Genomic DNA, 17,623 nt, shown 5'->3' on the forward strand with positions numbered 1-17,623 from the left:
CAAATTATTGCAGCCTACTTTCATATCCACACACACACACACAGAGCAATTATCATCAAAAGTGTCATAAACATAGGCCACTTTCATTTTCTGTATGTTGTTTGTATCGCTTGTCATCCTTACGCAATTTTTGCTGCCTTTATGATACTCTTCCAGCGCCTCCATGCATCCTCAGTCAATTTGGCTTTCATTAGTTCCAGCAACGCCTTGCTACCTCACGCATACGCGCACGCTTCAATTTGCTGATTTGATAAGCATATAAAATGCCATTAGCACGCATTACAATTACATAGTTGTTGTTGTTGTTGTAGGCAGCACACACACTATTATATTTAGAGTCGCAACTGTTCATTTACTACGCCGAGAAAGAATGAGCAACAGTGCCACAAAGCTTTGGCAAATTTTCACTTTTTTTACACTCCTCTTCTTCTTCATTCACATTTCCATCAAATTCTTTTACTAAAACCTACATTTTTTACTACCAATTTATTAAATTAAAAAGAAGAAGCGCGCGCTTTTATATGATTAATTTCGCATTTGAAAAGCATATAGGAATATATGTATGTATGTTTGTGTGCATGTATGCATGTAGTATTAAGGCTAGAACCATAAAAGTTTACTGTAAATTAAATGCCCCAAAACAGCTAACTTGTTCACTGCAATATACAAATATATATATATTTATGTGGGTAGACAGGTGTGCGCATAAGCTGAGTCAGGTAAATGCATATGAACGTGCACACTCACATTGATAGTCAAATATATAGCAGTAGCTTCGCACTCAACTTCAACAATTCATTCACTCGTGTTAGCAATGTTGTAAATGCAGGAAATTCGCTAATAAAAAATACTTAACATGAATTTCTTTCGCCACTGCTTTTGGAGTGGGCGAAATGCCGCCACGTGGATTTTTTCCATTTTTCCTATCTTTGTTTTTGTTATTTATTTTTAAGCATTCCTATCATAGCTTTTGCAGGTCGTTGTATGTTAACAGCTTTTCCATATGCCATATTTTGTTAGTGTATTTTTGTGTGGGAGATTATCCTTGAACCTTACACTCATCTTTAAAATTCAATTTGCAAGCAGCCGTACAGTGGTGGACATTGCAAAATAACGATTTGCAAAAAAAAAATATTTTTAGGAAAAAGTTGAAAAAAGACAACCATTTAAAACAAGTAAAAACGCGCTAAGTTCGGGCGTAACCGAACATTTCATACTCTTGCAACTTGCAAGTATGAAAGCAGGGGACTTACTTTCAGGCATTGGCAGAAATTTATATTATCTTAACACTAAGGGAGGCTACAGGGCAGTTATGATTTAAATATACCCTTATTTGACATATGGGCATAGTATTATCGGGAAAGATTTTTTTTCTCAATTTCAATATCACGGATTATCCGATATTTTCGATAAAATGTTCGTTGTAGGAACTGGGGTCCACATATTCGGTATCTGGGGGCTCGAACAGTTGTAGTCCGATTTTGATAATTTTATTTTATCAGGTGGCCTACTTTAAGCGCACTATTCTGGCAAAATTTTATATTTTTTTATTCATTGATGCTTGATTTGCAAACTGAAAAGTGAAAGAATCAGATGGAATTTAAAATTTTGTTATATGGAAAGTAGGTGTGGTTGTTTTCCGATTTCGCACTGTGATACAGGAATGTCAAAATAATGTAATGTACCAACTTGCTGAAATTGGTCGAGCACATCCCAAGATATCGGTTTTCAGCTCTATATGGGCGGTGCCACGCCCATTGTACATTATCATAACCGTTATATGGGGAGCGGGCGGGGCTATAATCCGATTACAATCGTTTTTACACTGTCGAAGGAGATGCTAAAAAGATTTGCTTTGTGCAAGTTTTGTTGATCTAGCTTAAGTGGTTCGGGTAATATCTACATTAAACCCATTGTGGGAAAGGAGGCCTTTTTAAGATTTTCAAACCACAGGTGCCCCTCACGACTGTAATCCTCTACACCAAATTACAGTTTTGTATCGTAATTTGGAACTTAGCTATAACACTTAATAGGATTTCGTTTAATGGTGTTTTTTGGGCGTGGCAGTGGTCTGATTACACCCATCTAGGAACTAGTTCTTTTTCGTTTTTTCTATTCCAGGGAATATGTGTACCAAGTTTCATCAAGATATCTAAATTTTTACAGACAATGAAATGTTAAAAATTTAGAATAATTTTACTTATAAAGCTCACGTAACTTGCCAACAGCCTCTGAATGAGCTAGGTTAGGTCGAAATTTCAAAGATATTATCATTTTTTCAGACAGCTGACCAAAATTTATTCAAGAAATTCCATATTAAAATTCTCTATACTATTAACTGATACCCATTATTCAAGACAGAACTCAATGTAGTCTAATGTGGTTACCATATCCCATACGAGGTTAAATTTATATATCACTTTTTGTTTCAGATAATTTGTGTTCTCAGTATGGTGCTCAATTTTTAGTAAAGTGCATTCTTGTGTTGATCAACATAAACTAACCTAAAAAAAATTAATTTAAAAACTATCAGTGTTAGAAAAAAAATTGTTTCGACTTCAATATTTTCTTCACATAAAATAATTTGGTTCTCCATTTTGATACTTATACTTGAAATATTTCAAATATGTACAATGTATGCGTTAATTCCTTTAAAGTATTATTTTTTTATTCGCCACTGCTGTGATTGCTGCACCATATGCTGCATTAATTTATAAATATTTGTATTTATTCCTTTTTCCAATACAATTTTTTCCTCATCAATAAGCACTTAAACTATTAATTTGATGTGTTAGCATTGCAAAAGAAGCGAGAACGTTGATCAGAATTCTCGAAAGTTTTGTTCTTCATAATATTATACAGGTGTTGCCTATTTATTTATAGATTCCTTTTTTTTTTAAGAAGCCTTGTCGACTGCATCACCAAAGTTCAAAACTATGATAATATTTTCTTCTATCAAATTTTATTATCATTGAAGAGAGCTTGTTGCTTGTCACACGTTGGAGCTCGAAAAAAACAGGAGTTATAACGATATTCGAAGTTCCGTAAGATTTTCTCTTCACTACTTGATTTAAATAAATACTAGATACGACGAGCAACAGGCAAGGATTGCACCTGTTTCTTCACCAATTAGAAGCTTCTTCCCTTTCTTTTTTTAGTTTCACTATTTATGTATTTTCTGAGAAAACTTACAATTGTAATGTATATATTTTATACTATCAGAAAGTAGAGATTTTAATAAATTTAAAGCCCACTGACATTTAAAAAAATCTGAAATATTGACTTGAGCTTTTTTGATTGAAAATTATGGTTTTTTTTCGATATTCACCTAAATATAAGAAAAAATAAATATTTTAAATTTTAAATTTAAAAAAAAAAATAAATATTTTAAATTTTAAATTTAAAAAAAAAATACAGTGTGTTTGCCATATAAAAAGGCAAGTTTACACCAAATTTTGTGAAAAAAACATTTTTTCGTACAAGATAAAAATAAAAAAGCCAAAATGAATTTTTTTCACTTAAATTTTTAGGTTATATAAAAAATGTGTAAATACAAAAGTTATAGATCTTTTCATTACCTATAACATTTCCATATATTTTTTTGCTATAGAACACATAGTGGGGTCGGAAATCAAGATCAACCGTTTTTGACCCTTGAAATTTCCACCACGCGCCTCCCGTTATTTTTCCCTTAATATTGGTTTCTTCATCTTCCGATGGGTTTCATCCAACTAATGATTTTTTTTTGGTTTTCAAAAATTATCTACCCTGGTGTAATACTCATTGGAGACTTCGCAGCTACTTGCTCAGTTGTAAACCCGAGTGCCCAATACGAGTATATTACGATTTTGAGATCGTATGAAGGTTTGTATCTCCTGTTTCAACAGAGCGCTGCTTGATCTCAATTAAAGATGTTTAATTTTTGAGTTTATGTTAGACTTTGGATTGCAACAACAACTGCATGATGTTGAAATAGTTGCTAAGTTGCTCGAAAACGATTTTTTAGATTTGTGTGTCGTTCATATCGATTTTATATTAGATGCATTCCTTAGTTAACTTTAAGGAGTTTCCAAATTCGGTAGCCTCTCCTAAAAGAGTGCACGCTCCCAATTTAGCGAATTCGAGAATTCCTATATGTTTGTGAAAAGTTATCAAAATATTTGCTTTAACATTTGCTGACAATTTTGCACTTGACTGTTGAATTTTGATGTCCTGATGTGGCATAGAAATAAATGCGAACTAGTGTGCCAAGTTTTTGCAACACGACTCTCTGACCGCCAAACGAGCAGTCACGTTATGTGACACAAAAAAAAGAACAACAAAAGCAAAAACTACTTACACTTGAGGACTGACAATGAATAAACGAAAAAGGGGCGCGCCGACGCTTCAAGAATTTTTTTTGTTTTGTTTTTGTTGTGCTGCCCAGTTGTGCGCTCATTTGTCATTTTACTTTTTAAGAATGAGCACCAGCAACCTGTCGAGCATGTTGCCACTTGCCTGCTGGGTTATGCAGTTTGTTGTGGTTGTTGTTGACTCAACTATAATTAAAAGTGTGCCAATGTTTATTTCCGCAAATTAGTTTTGTTAATTAAATGACAGCATATACACACACATACTTGCATACATATATATCCGTTTGACACTGACAATGGCAGCGCCAAAGCCCTTCTTCTTTTGACCGCCACCACTTGTTTGCTGTTATCCTGTTTAATGCCACATTTACTTGGTGATTTGCTTGGTGGGTGTGCTTCTTTTATGCTTTCAAGTTGACTGGTGTCCATGCCACAGCATGTCGGTAAGTGGCACGTACAATGAAATGTTGTGTTTGTGACTGTTCGTGCCACACATGGCCTTTTCCCATTGTTTTCGTAACGGCTTTGTCTCACTTTTCTTACTTACCGCCCATTTAACTTGCCCCGGAAAGGTTAAGTGGTGTATGAAGTGTGTCAGTTTTATGAGAAAGCCACTCAGTGTAAAATAAGTGGCGTGTGGAATGCACCATTTGTTTCAACTGTTATGTTGGCGCTTTGTTTGGTTCGCATTATTTGGCATTACACCTGTGTTAGTTTTTAGCTCATATTTTGAAGATTTTCGGCGGTATATAGTCGCAATCGGCATATTTTTTATATTGTTTAATAAATTTAGAATCCAAGACTCGAAGGATACAGTTTGAATAACAATTCTTCGGAAAGCTTCAAGGAAACCTAATGAAAATTAACTTCTTTAAAAAACTAATTTTTGAAATCAAAATAACGTTGTACTAATATTCGAAGTTCAAGAAAAAAAATTAACTTCTTTCAAAAATTAATTTTTCATTCTGCTGTTCATCCTTAAAACACATTTTTATAAAACCTCAGTTAATCTGTCTAGTTTGGTGTTCTATAACCTATTAGCGCCCCTAGTTCCTAACAGCAACATCATCGTGTTCTCGAAACGCCAGCAAACTACTTTAAGTTTCTGCCTTTCCTTTCAACTACCGACAAGCGTAATGTTTTTAATGTTTTTATAGAAATAAATTTTTTCTAAAACATATTTTTTTCATTTTAGCATTTTTAATTTATTTTATTTTATTTTTATTTACAGCTGAATCTATGTGTGCGAAGAACTCTGGCTGGTGATGCCGCAAAGACAACAGCAATTAATAGCCAACGTAGGTATATTAACCTCGATAGTAACATAGTTGAATCTTCCACAAAATGGCAGTAAGCTATGCCTGTCTCGCGGTGCAATATGTGGTGGTGCCGACGGTGCTGGTGTTGGGTAAGTATTTCAAAACTTTTTACACATACATATATGGTTATATTAAGTTGACAAGTTAATGCCACCAAAGAAAATTATTGATTTAACTTATTTTGTTTTGAAATTCGCGGTTTTTTGCTTATTATAGTGCCTAAAAGTAGACTACAAGTAAGGTCAAATAGTTGAAGCATACTTTTAGGTTTTTTATACATGCGAACTGTTCAAAATAGTGCAAGTTTCTTATTAGTTAGACTATTATTTCATTTTAAGTGTTTTTTTATTAAACTATATTATTATAGTATACTTTAAGGCGTTCTTCGAATACTTATATCTAGGCACTAAATGCAAAGTAAGCCAAATCAAAATACTCTACTACAAGGCTTAGTTTTTACAGCTTTTACGATTTTTTTCTAATATAGCATAGTTTTAGGCTGATACCGAATTGTAAAAGCTGTACTGTTTAGATTTTAATATCAAAAAAGCATACGTTTTCAGGATAGTCTAGGATAGTCTCATACACATCAGATGCGTGCTTTTTGAAGCTTATATAATTTTGAAAAAGTTGCCACCCGGATAGAAAATGAAAGTTATTTCAATATGAAAATTATTAAATTAAAAAAATTCAAACAAAAATTGTCACTTTATGTAAGAAGTTAAAATATTATAAAGTAATATGTAGCAGTCGAGAACATTTAAGTAACTTAAGTTCCGGCTGCCTTACTTCGCTTTTTTAATATTATTATTTTAACTGATTTTTTATGTACTATTTGATTTTCTACTTGCAGCTGCACTATTTCGTCCTGCCGGTATTTCGTTCGTGTACCTGTTAATGTTTTTTATAACGCCCTTTATCCCCATCGCCAACAGTCGTAATTTCAAAAGTTCTGTTGGACCATTTTACATCATACTCATCGCGCTATGTTCACTACTATTATTATGTCATATAGTACTGCAAGTGACAATAATTGCTATGAAGATCGAGTCGGTCTTCGCTATGTGTTCATTTACGCAACAGCTGTTGCGACACATCGGCTTCATTAATCTGCAGGATTTGCAGTAAGTCCAACACAATTACCGCTATTAAATAAATTCTAATAATACAAAATTTATATATTTTTTTACGCAGTCCGATTGCTGCCACCGAATGGCATATGCCGGATGTGCTGGTGTTTATCACAGTGGTGATTTCATTTATAGTCATAAAGAAATTGAGCCAGAAACCACCGCCGATCACTTTGCAATTGGAAACTGGTGAAGTTATACCCATACGAAGTTCAACGGATAGCGACAACACGGACGATGAAGCCTTCTTCGATGGTCTAATTCGAATATGTGAGTGAAATACATATAAGATTTGAAATGCATTTTGTTATTGAAGCTTGGAAAATAATTATTTTTTTACTAACAATATTTTTATAATAATTTTTATTAATATTTTTTTTTTTTATTAAACATTTATTTTTTTTTATAATACTTTTTTTATCAATAATATTATTTTGACAATATATTTTTGTTAATATTTTTTTATCATTTAATTTTTTTATCATTTAATTTTTTTGAATACTTTGAGTGAGGGAAAATAATTATTATCTTTAATACTTTTTTTAGGAATACCTTTTTTTACTAAAAATATTTTTGTTATTTTTAATATTTGTTTTTTGTGTATAATAAGAATTTTCTTAATAAGACTTGTTATTAATACTTTTTTATTAATAATATTTCTTTTTATTAAGAAAAAATTTTTTATTATACATTTTTTAATCAATAATATTTTTTTATCATTTTATTTTTAAGGGATTTTTTTCTTATTATTAATATTTTTTTATAGTTTTAATAGTGTTTTTGCTATCAATAATATTTTTTTATTAAAATTTTTTTAATAATAATTTTTTTTTTAATAATAATATTTTTTTTAATAATAATATTTTGTTTCTGTTTATTAATAATATTTTTTATTAACAGTATTTATTCGATTAATAATAATTTTTTATTATCCTAGCGCCTCTCTTCTGCCTGGCAATGCTATTCGTTATAGCAGTGCTGCGGCCGTCAGCGCCAGCCGGCTTCTATTTTCTCATATTCTTGCTGAGCGGTTCCTACTGGGCCACCTATAATTCGCTGCGTCGGTAAGTTTGTTAAATAATTATCAATTTTGAACTAAAATATGTTTGAGTTACAATAAATTCGCTTACTTTCACTTACATTTAAAAATCTTTAGTGGTTTCTCCGTGCTGCTGCGTTTCCTGATGCTGGTGATCGCATTACATTCGGTCTGTATAGTGGCCTATCAGACACCTTGGGCGCAATATTACCTGAGCAGTGATAATTTAATAGCGAGGTGTGTAGAATATACAAATTAAAGTATTTGAAAGGTTTATAAAAATAATTTATACTTACAGATTGATCGGTCTGGAACCGTTAGTCCTCTCCTCATGCGATCGCGACATACGCGTCATGAGCTATAACCTAACATACAGTTTCGACTCGTTTATTCTACCCATCCTAATGCTGTTAACATACTTTGTGCTTGCGCTGACCGCCAAGTGCCTGAGCAATGCGAATGTGAGTAGCAATTTAAAAATCTTCCAATTCCAAGTACACTTATTTTTTAAATATCATACATACATACATATCTAATACTACTTGGGGGTACTCTGTTTGCATTTTAACCAATTTCATGGTTATTGTGTATTAACCAACCGTCGAATGTGCACACAAAAAACAACAACAAATGCATTTTCATAGCAAACAAAAAACTGCATAACACAATAAATTACCCCTACATTTTCAAATGGCTTTTGGCATTATTTTCTCTATTATTTTTATATAAATAAGAATTTCGTATGTGAACTAATTAGACTAAAACTAAAATGTGAAAAATGTAATTGAAATCTTGTATCTTTCTTTCTTTTAATGCTGCTTTTGCGTCCAAACTAATATGCTACTGCTGCTACGCCGAAAAAAAAATTTTTAATTCCAAAAATACAAAAACATTTAACAAAAAATCTAATTCGAACGTTCCATATTAAAAATCTTTTTTATTTGTTTAAAATATGTCTATTTTACATACACATATATATTTTCTATTTGTCTCATCTCTTTTACATCGAATTCTAAAATTAATATCTTGTAATTGTGCACTGTGTTATCCGGCAAACACGCATACGACATGCCACAGGTCACTGCAAAGCCCAAACCAGTCATAGCCCAATTAGAAAATGGCAGTAAATTAGCTCGTCAAATATCACGCATAACGACACATTCATCGCGTAGTAGTAAAAAAGATAGTTGGAAGCGCGCACAGCGTCTCACTGTAAGCAAAGCGTATTTTTCTTTTGTGTTTTTTTTTTTGTTTTTGTATTTTATTTTTTATTTTTTGAAAAATTCGCCCCACGCGTCATAAGAGTACGAAAAAGAAATTGCAATATTTGTTGTGCACGCAAGAAGGGGGGCATTACGTTCTTCAAAATAGAGTTCTGTGTAAAAAATACATTTATTCATGAAATTTTCAGCCAAACGTACGTATGTATTTCAAAAAACAAAAATAATACTGATACCATTATGTTGCTAGTAACAGCAGTAGACCTATCGTTAGGCATCGCGAATGTGAAAATCTCAAGCTTCTTTATTACTTGTCAGTTTAAAATATTGTCTATAGGAAAGCCCTACCTTCTTTCTTGTCAGATTTAACATACGAACATAAAAAATAAAAAATGTACGAAGTGTAATGTTTCTGCCGATCACATGTGTTAAAGTGGCGCTTAGACCTTTGCTAGGTGATTGGTTGTGATTCTTCTTCTAAAAGTGGTTTGCATCTCTATATTTTTCGTAATCTGTTCATCATCTGGGTTGTGAAAAAATGTTTAATTATATTAGATATTACCACATTCCGATTTAGCAAACTAGAAGCAATGCCCCCAACAATTTAGCAAAAGAGGCAAATTTTATGAAACATTACTAGTAGACCCAATTATAACCTCAACAGGGTATATTAAATTTGCCGCTATCTTTATAATACCCAAAAGAAAACGGCAGAGACGCTATAAGGTCTATACTCGTATGTATATAAATGATCGGCATGAAGAGTTTGGAAGATTTGGCTATGTTCGTCTGTCTGTCTGTATATACGCGAACTAGTCCCTGAGTTTTTGAGATATCGTCCTGAAATTTTGTACGCGTCTCTTCCTCACCAAGAAGCTGCTCATTTATGGGAAACGCTGATATCGGACGACGACAGCATATAGCTGCCATACAAACTGAACGATCATAATAAAGTGCTTGTATGGAAAACTCTTTCATTCGAAGAGATATTTTCATGAAATTTTGCATGGAATATTGTTTAAGGCAATGATGCTATTTTCGAAGAAATTGTTCAAATCGGATCACTATAGCATATAACTGCCATATAAACTGTAAACGATCCTAATCAAGTTCTTGTATGGAAAACTTTTTCATTTGACGATTTATCTTAACGAAATTTGGCATAAATTATTGTTTAAGGCAATGATGCAATCTCCGAAGATATTGTTGAGATCAAATCACTATAGCATTTAGCTGCTATACAAACTGAACGGTCGGAATCAAGTTATTGTGCGCAACTAAAGTTAACATTTTTTCTTCTCTTAAACTTACCTTAGATCAAATTCAAAATTTTCTCTTTAGGTACAATTACTTTTAAACAAACGTAACAATTGTATCATTGTTCTCTTATTTTTGTTTTTATCATATTCATTTATATAAAAAAATGCTAAATATTTCTCATAAAATAATTAAAAATAATTAATTAATAATTTAAATTTTTTACTAAAACAAATATCATAATGCAGGATAATCTATAAAAATAAGATTATTTTGTATATACACTTACATATTAATGCGTAGAAATTATTTCGGTATAAACTTACATTTTTATTCAGGCAGTTTAAAAAATAAAATAAAAAAACATAAGCTTAAATAATAAAAAATATATATATTGTGCCTGTGCTACAAATTACTATTAATACTCATGCGTACTGTATTCAGGTATCGTAGTTAAGTTTGAAATTAAAAACTTGCCATAAAGTTACCTTATGTGTCTCAGCTATGACTTGTCGATGCCTCATTACTCTAGCAACTAACTCCAAAGTAATTATGTCTTGTATTTATACACTATTACACATTTTTTAAATCGTTTATTATATAAAATTATTTAATGTTGTTTAGTAAGCGTGAACAACAGGTATAAAAAAACTTACGCCGCGTAAAATTTCTCAATTTAACTTAAACAATATTGTATTTTATGTACATAAGTAATATAATTTTTAAGCAAAATTACAACAATCTTTTTATTTTTAGACACTTAGTTTAGTTTTGAAATTGATTTGTTAATTTGAAGTTATTTAACAATTTTTTAAATTTATAAATTTTTAAAGCTTTGTAAATTTTTGTTAAAAATATTTTTTAACTCAAATTTAAATAAGCAAATATTATATAATTTTGAGATATCGCCTTAGCTGTTTAATTTTAACTCCTTTTTTATTTACGCTTTAATTTGTTAACTTGATATTATTTATCTATAAAAAATCTACTTCTTAGCTCTATATATTTTCTATCTGCACACATTACTTAACCTAAAAAATAATTTAGCGTGTAATTTTCGAAAAAAATGTAAATTTTGCACAGTTCTATTGCTTTCAATTGCGTTTGTTTTAAGTTTATGCTTTTCTACTTTTACTTTAGGTTTCGTTACGTCGTGACCAACGTCCAAAAACTACTATCGAACCGACTGAGACGACACCTGTACGTAAACTAACCTGTGTGTTAAATAAATAAAACCAGCAATTGTATTAACTAAATTTAACCTTTTTGCTAAAAAACTTCATTACAATAATCGCTAATCAACTAATAACTCAGCATTAAGTAGCATTAAGTGTTCAAACTGTTTGTCTAAAATTCATGTTATCCTTGTTATAGGTCTACTACTTACCGCTTAGAGAATTTACAGTGTCTTTAACTAATTTAGAAACGAACTCCTACTGAGTAACTGTTCTTAAGACGTAGATATACATATGTACATATACTAATGCATATAGAAACACTGCACTGTAGTAATAATTAAACTAACTACTTTTCCTGTAGTAATCATTAAACTAACAACATTTTATTTAAAAAAAATTTTTTTTTATATGAAAAATATTAAAATTGTTTTTCAAGCGCGCTGTTGCTTTTTAATAAGCAAAATTGAGGCTTTTAACAGCGTTAATTGTTTTTTAGAACCATTGTATTTTTTGTTACGCTGTCGGTTGAAAATTTGTACATAGCGTATTCATATTAATAAAAAGTAGAATTTCGTTATTCCATTTGTTTAGCGAAAGTCTCTCATGTTATTCTCTCTAACCAAAATTAATTAAACTTTCTCAATTTAATATAATATATAGAGTGAATATAGAGATTCTGCTGTGTAGTAGTTGCTATGCTGACCAGGGTTGTGAATATTTAAATTAAAAAATTTTGGATAAAAAATTTAGTTTTTACTTTTTAATTCCGATGTTAGAATTAAAATTAGATTTTCATTTTTTAATCAAGACGTTGGGATTTTAAATTAAATTTTCATTTTTTAAACCAAGATGTTTGGATTAAAAATTAAAAATTCAAAATATTATTTTTTTAATTTGAAGGAACGCTAAAAATTTTAATACTAATGCAGCTTTTTTTAGATTGTATTATATAATTATATGCTTGAGATTAATTTTTATTTTATTTTTTTTCAATCCGGTAGTTGGGAATAAAAATTAACTATAAATTTTCACCGCTTTTTGGGATTACATTTTTTTTAATCCCGTTTTTAATCTCGTATATGCAATTACAAAATTAAAAAAAGTTGAATTCAAATGGTAATTCAATAATTTTTAATGCATTATTTGCAACCCTGATGCTGACGTCATAATAGCAATAATCTATGAAATAAATACGAAAAGTGTGTTCTTAAAAAATATTAATGCTTAAAAGCTTTTTTCAAAGTAAAGTTATTACCACCTAACATTTTCAAAACGAGATTTTCGCGCTCACAGCGCATTGCTAATATGACGTCATTTTAGCATTGCTTGCAAAATTCTATCAGCATAATCTTATATTCTTTTATACTTATTTACATTGTACATATATATATACACTAGAAAGTATAAAAATTTAAGAACATAAAATAAAAATTAGAGCATATAGCGAAATTATATATAATTATGCCAGTTTTGTCTATTTAAAAGAGTGCGTTGTTATAATAATTAATTTAAATAATCGATTAACTAACGTTAAATTAACATGCATACACTTAAAATTACCCCCAAACTAATTTCTGTTCATCGTTCACATTCGTTATGTCCAATTAGCAACTCCTGTTGGAAATCACAAATTAATTAACCTCATCATTGTGTTCGTTGAGAGTTTAACGGTTTATAATATTCCCTTTGTCTATGGTCTAACTGTTTGATTTATTGATTTTTGAATTCTTTCACTTACTTTTTTTTTGTTTTAAACTAATATGCTATAAATATTTTTTTCGAACAGCTGGTGAAACGCTTGCGCAAGAGTGACGCAAGAGAAGTAACAAGCGATGAGGCAGCCATGGATCTGCAGGACTCCAGCTCACCGGATGTCTTTACGAATACCATATGTGACCAGATATGCTATGGTTTTATAAGCATTGGACAATTTATTTATCAAAACAGTTATATTTTTACGAATATATCAATGATGGTGAGTGATTTTATTTTTATTTATTTATTTTTTAAATAATTAAATAGCTTAAAAACCTTATACTAACCATCTCCTTGCTCTTTCTAGACCTGGTCCATTGTCTATCACAGTTGGCTGACCTTCGTGCTGCTGCTATGGGCCAACATACTCTGGATGATACCGAATCAGCGCAAAGCTATGATGCGTTCCAGTCCCTTCATCGTGTGCTATGCTGAGCTATTGCTGATAGCGCAATATGTTTATGGCATGAATCTGAAAAACGACGAACTACCCTCCAAAGTTGAGGTAAGTTAGTGAGCGTTTATTTAAACGCTTTCCATTCCACTTTTTGCGCACATTTTATCACTAACATTGCTATTTTTTTTTCAGACTGCCGGCATTAATTTGCAACAAATCGGTCTCGAACGTCCGCAAGAACATGGCACACATCCGTGTGTACCGTTAATTGTGAAAACTTTGTTTCTGCTTATGTTTTGGGTCACCTCAAGACAGTTTTTCCAAGAGAAAGCCGAGGAGAAGCTGATAAAACGTCGTGCACCGGTGGTGATGCCACTGGAAACTATTGATTCGGAGACATCTGTGGAATCGCAAAATAAGCATACATCGAAATTCCTTAAGAAAATCGGTGATATTGTGAAGAATTTGTTGGTGCGCCTTTGGATTTGGATGTTGGTATTGGTCATCTTCTTATGCGCTATGACTGGCAAATTTATGACCGGTTTTCGCATATGCTACATGGCACTATTCCTTTTCTTCTTACTCGTCTTCCAATCATCGTCGAAAGTGTGGGTCAAAGTTATGTATGGCTTCTGGCTGTTCATCATCTTCTATGCCATGTCCATGCTGATACTTATCTACACCTATCAATTCGATAAATTTGATCAGTATTGGTATGAGTACTTGAATATATCACAAACGCTGTGAGTAGTCAACCCTTTGTAATATTTGCGTGTAATTAATTTACGCTTCTCTACTTCTCCAGTCAAAATGATATCGGTTTGGAGCGTTATAAAACGAAAGATCTGTTCCTGCATCTCGTCTCACCAACTCTGATTGTGGTCTTAACCGTCATACAAGTGCATTATTTCCATCGTCGCTTCATCGAATCGCTGCATCAGCGCAAAGCATCCATATTACCCCATATGGTACATATTGGAGATGGCAAACCGACTAAAACAGAGCCGCGCGGCAGTAATGAAGCAGCTAAATTATTGGTTTCATCTCTGAAACGTATACGCAAAATAACGAAACATTATTTCATTGTTTCGAAAAAGCTGTTTTGGCGTTTCCTGGAGTTGCACATCATAAAAGCCGTTTACATTACGGCGTTTGTATGTGCCGTTAGTCAGGTAAGTTTGATTTTAGTTGAAACAATAAATTTTTTTATGACATGCTGCTAATAATGCTACTTAAAGATTCAAAAGCGCATTGTTTTTGAATTTAAAACTGCTTTTCGCCTTGTAATTATATTTTACACCTAAATTTACTGTCTAGAATAATGTCACATATATTTTAAAGCATTATAAATTTAACATTGTTAGTTGCAAATTTGACATAGGCTCCAAGCGTCTTCTGATCCAGCGTTATAGGAGATTTTTAGGTACCACAACCGGCGTTATAAGCTGTCCAAGTGAGATCCTTCTTAGGATCGACCTCTTAACTTAACCTAACGTAGTTGCATATTTGGAAATAATATTGAAATTTTCGTAAAACGGTTCAAATTTATTTTTCTGCATTGCTCATTTATAAAGTTTAAAAGACTAGCAAAAAAAAATTATTTTCATTTATATATAATACTATAAATTTCTAATTTGACAAAAAAAATTCAGGTTAAGTAATTCCATATTGATTTTGACACTTTTTAGCCATTTAAAGATTAAAAATTGAGTATATCACAAAATGATTGCCTACATTTCGGCGCAATGGTATAATTGGACAACACCCGTGTATGTTTCCTCTTCTTTTAACTCATCAAAACTAGTCATTTATACGAATCCAGCATATTTTCTAATAAATTAAATATATTTTTGACCATTACAGTTCTAGAATACAATTGATTTTTTTTTTTCATTCTTGCATGCTTTCAGGTCTGCGTTATTCACGTTGTGTTCGTAGCATTATGTATACTTGGTTGTATAACGCGAAGCTCTATACAAATATTCATCAGTCGCATAATCTCATTCGTTGTTTCCATAATAATACTATCGAAGATGATCTATCAGATCGGCTATTTAACACACGACGATTACGATGTGAGATGTGTATGTATCCAGCCATTAACAACTACAAGCATTTTTATCGTATTTTCACATAAATATATCTCTCTTTTACTTGTAGAAAGATGAGAGCACGTTACATGGCAATAGCGCCGTATGGTTCGGCTTGCAGAAAGCCGATGATACCACAAACGGCTTAATCGGTCTGATAAAAATGTATATCATCTATATGATCGTTGTTACGTTGCACGCTGTGGTGAGTTTAAGACAATTCCAAATGCGCGCAATGGAAGACAATGGAGCCAAAGCGGAAACGAAAGTGCTATTTCCGGCAACCGATCGTACCAAAGCCGAAACGAATCTCAAATCAATGATACAATATCTATTCAATTATGGTTTTTATAAATTCGGACAAGAAATCTCACTGATAATGTTGGTCACGACAATTGCTTATCGTCAGGATATAGTAGCGATTTTCTATGTAATCTGGTTGGCTGTGCTCTTGATGTTTAGCCGCACCAGGCGTAGCTCAGTGTGGGGCATATTCCAAGTATTTATTGCGCTGAGCATTTTTCTGCAGTATTTAATTTTACTGGGATTACCGCCGAGTCTGTGCATTGGTGGGTGAAAGTAGAAATTTTTATTTTATTTTTAAAATCAACTTTTTTATGTTTTTGTATATAAAAACATTGCTCTTTTACTCTACATATATGTATACTCACCATTATCAATTTCAGATTACCCCTGGGAGAACTCCCGCTTCTCCGCACCCATACAAGGCTGGTTGTTGCTGCCCGGTGGCATGCATTATGATCACACGAAAAAGTTGATCTTCGACTTTTTACTACTCCTAATCGTGACACGTCAGAAGCGTATATTCCGCATCGAATTGCGTTACGGCGATCAATATGCCGGTGGTTCAAATCGCAATGTGGTCAAAGATATTGAAAATTTGGGACGCGTGGCATTTGTGAATCCCACGAACGATTTCCTATCGCACGTGCGCAACTATTTGGATATTTTCATGTACGCCGTGTTGTGTGGCTTCTTTTGGGTCACATTGGCAACGGTGTTCTTGGCAGGCACGAATATGAGCGATTTCCTTACATTGGGTTATCTGATTGGCGCCTTCACCTTCCTATGGGAAGGCTCCGATTTCTATTTGCGTCCCATACAACAAATTATCGGTCGTTGGCGTTGGCTACTGGCTTATAATGTCTTCAATATTGTTGTGAAGACATGTCTCGAAATGGCCGGTTGTCTATTTTTAAAGGATCTAACTAAGCATTGCTGTTGGCTTGTGCATTTATTGGGCGTATCATGTCACTTCTCCACAGACTCAATCATGAATGATCCACTGGATAAGGACGATTCGGACTGTCCAGAGTTAAATAAATCGTCGATACTGATGTGGGACACCATTTGCTTCGCATTCCTTATATTACAAATGCGCATATTCAAGTCACATTACTTCTGTCATCTGATTATTGACACGAAAGCGAACAGCATTTTGGCAACCCGGTAAATTTGTGTGCTAAAAATCTTTTGAACATTTTGATTATGAAATTTTAATATATTATATAATAAATTCTGCAGAGGCGCTGACATAATTGAGGACCTGCGCCAGAAACAAATCGAACATCGTCAGCAGCATGAAAATGAGATTTTGGTAAAGATCAAGCGTAAGATGGAGCGCATACGTGCCACACAACAAAAAATGTTGAAACCTATTGATAAACCCACACATTTCGATGGTAAGTTGAATTTTCAAATTTTATGCTTACAAATTAATACCTTTAGCCAGTTTGTAAAGCAGAAGCGAAATTTATGTACTAGATATGTACATATGTACAATCATATTTTTTTATTTTTTTTTTTTTGAATATGTTTCGAGGTAATGAACTTTCGTTTAATATTGGAGAGTGTTATTATTCATA

The 17,623-nt window shown here is 32.3% G+C and overlaps 1 protein-coding gene across 7 annotated transcripts in view; it reads left to right on the forward strand.

The window, feature by feature from the left end:
• Positions 1-17,623, forward strand: part of Piezo (piezo type mechanosensitive ion channel component) — a 69,511-nt gene that overhangs the window by 26,828 nt on the left and 25,060 nt on the right. For 6 of the 7 annotated variants that reach the window (XM_070107398.1, XM_014237470.3, XM_036368407.2 and 3 more), the window contains exons 3-17: positions 5,584-5,760; positions 6,525-6,795; positions 6,866-7,071; positions 7,739-7,865; positions 7,958-8,077; positions 8,139-8,301; positions 11,458-11,517; positions 13,282-13,470; positions 13,558-13,755; positions 13,840-14,390; positions 14,453-14,819; positions 15,558-15,731; positions 15,808-16,306; positions 16,424-17,207; positions 17,283-17,440. In XM_070107398.1, the coding sequence (XP_069963499.1) occupies positions 5,697-5,760; positions 6,525-6,795; positions 6,866-7,071; positions 7,739-7,865; positions 7,958-8,077; positions 8,139-8,301; positions 11,458-11,517; positions 13,282-13,470; positions 13,558-13,755; positions 13,840-14,390; positions 14,453-14,819; positions 15,558-15,731; positions 15,808-16,306; positions 16,424-17,207; positions 17,283-17,440 (3,931 nt within the window). In that variant the 5' untranslated portion in view covers positions 5,584-5,696. The remainder of the gene's footprint in view (positions 1-5,583; positions 5,761-6,524; positions 6,796-6,865; positions 7,072-7,738; positions 7,866-7,957; positions 8,078-8,138; positions 8,302-11,457; positions 11,518-13,281; positions 13,471-13,557; positions 13,756-13,839; positions 14,391-14,452; positions 14,820-15,557; positions 15,732-15,807; positions 16,307-16,423; positions 17,208-17,282; positions 17,441-17,623) is intronic. The other variant, XM_036368408.2, reaches the window with a different exon arrangement.

Source organism: Bactrocera oleae, chromosome 3, assembly GCF_042242935.1.
Source record: "Bactrocera oleae isolate idBacOlea1 chromosome 3, idBacOlea1, whole genome shotgun sequence".
NCBI lineage: Eukaryota > Metazoa > Arthropoda > Insecta > Diptera > Tephritidae > Bactrocera > Bactrocera oleae.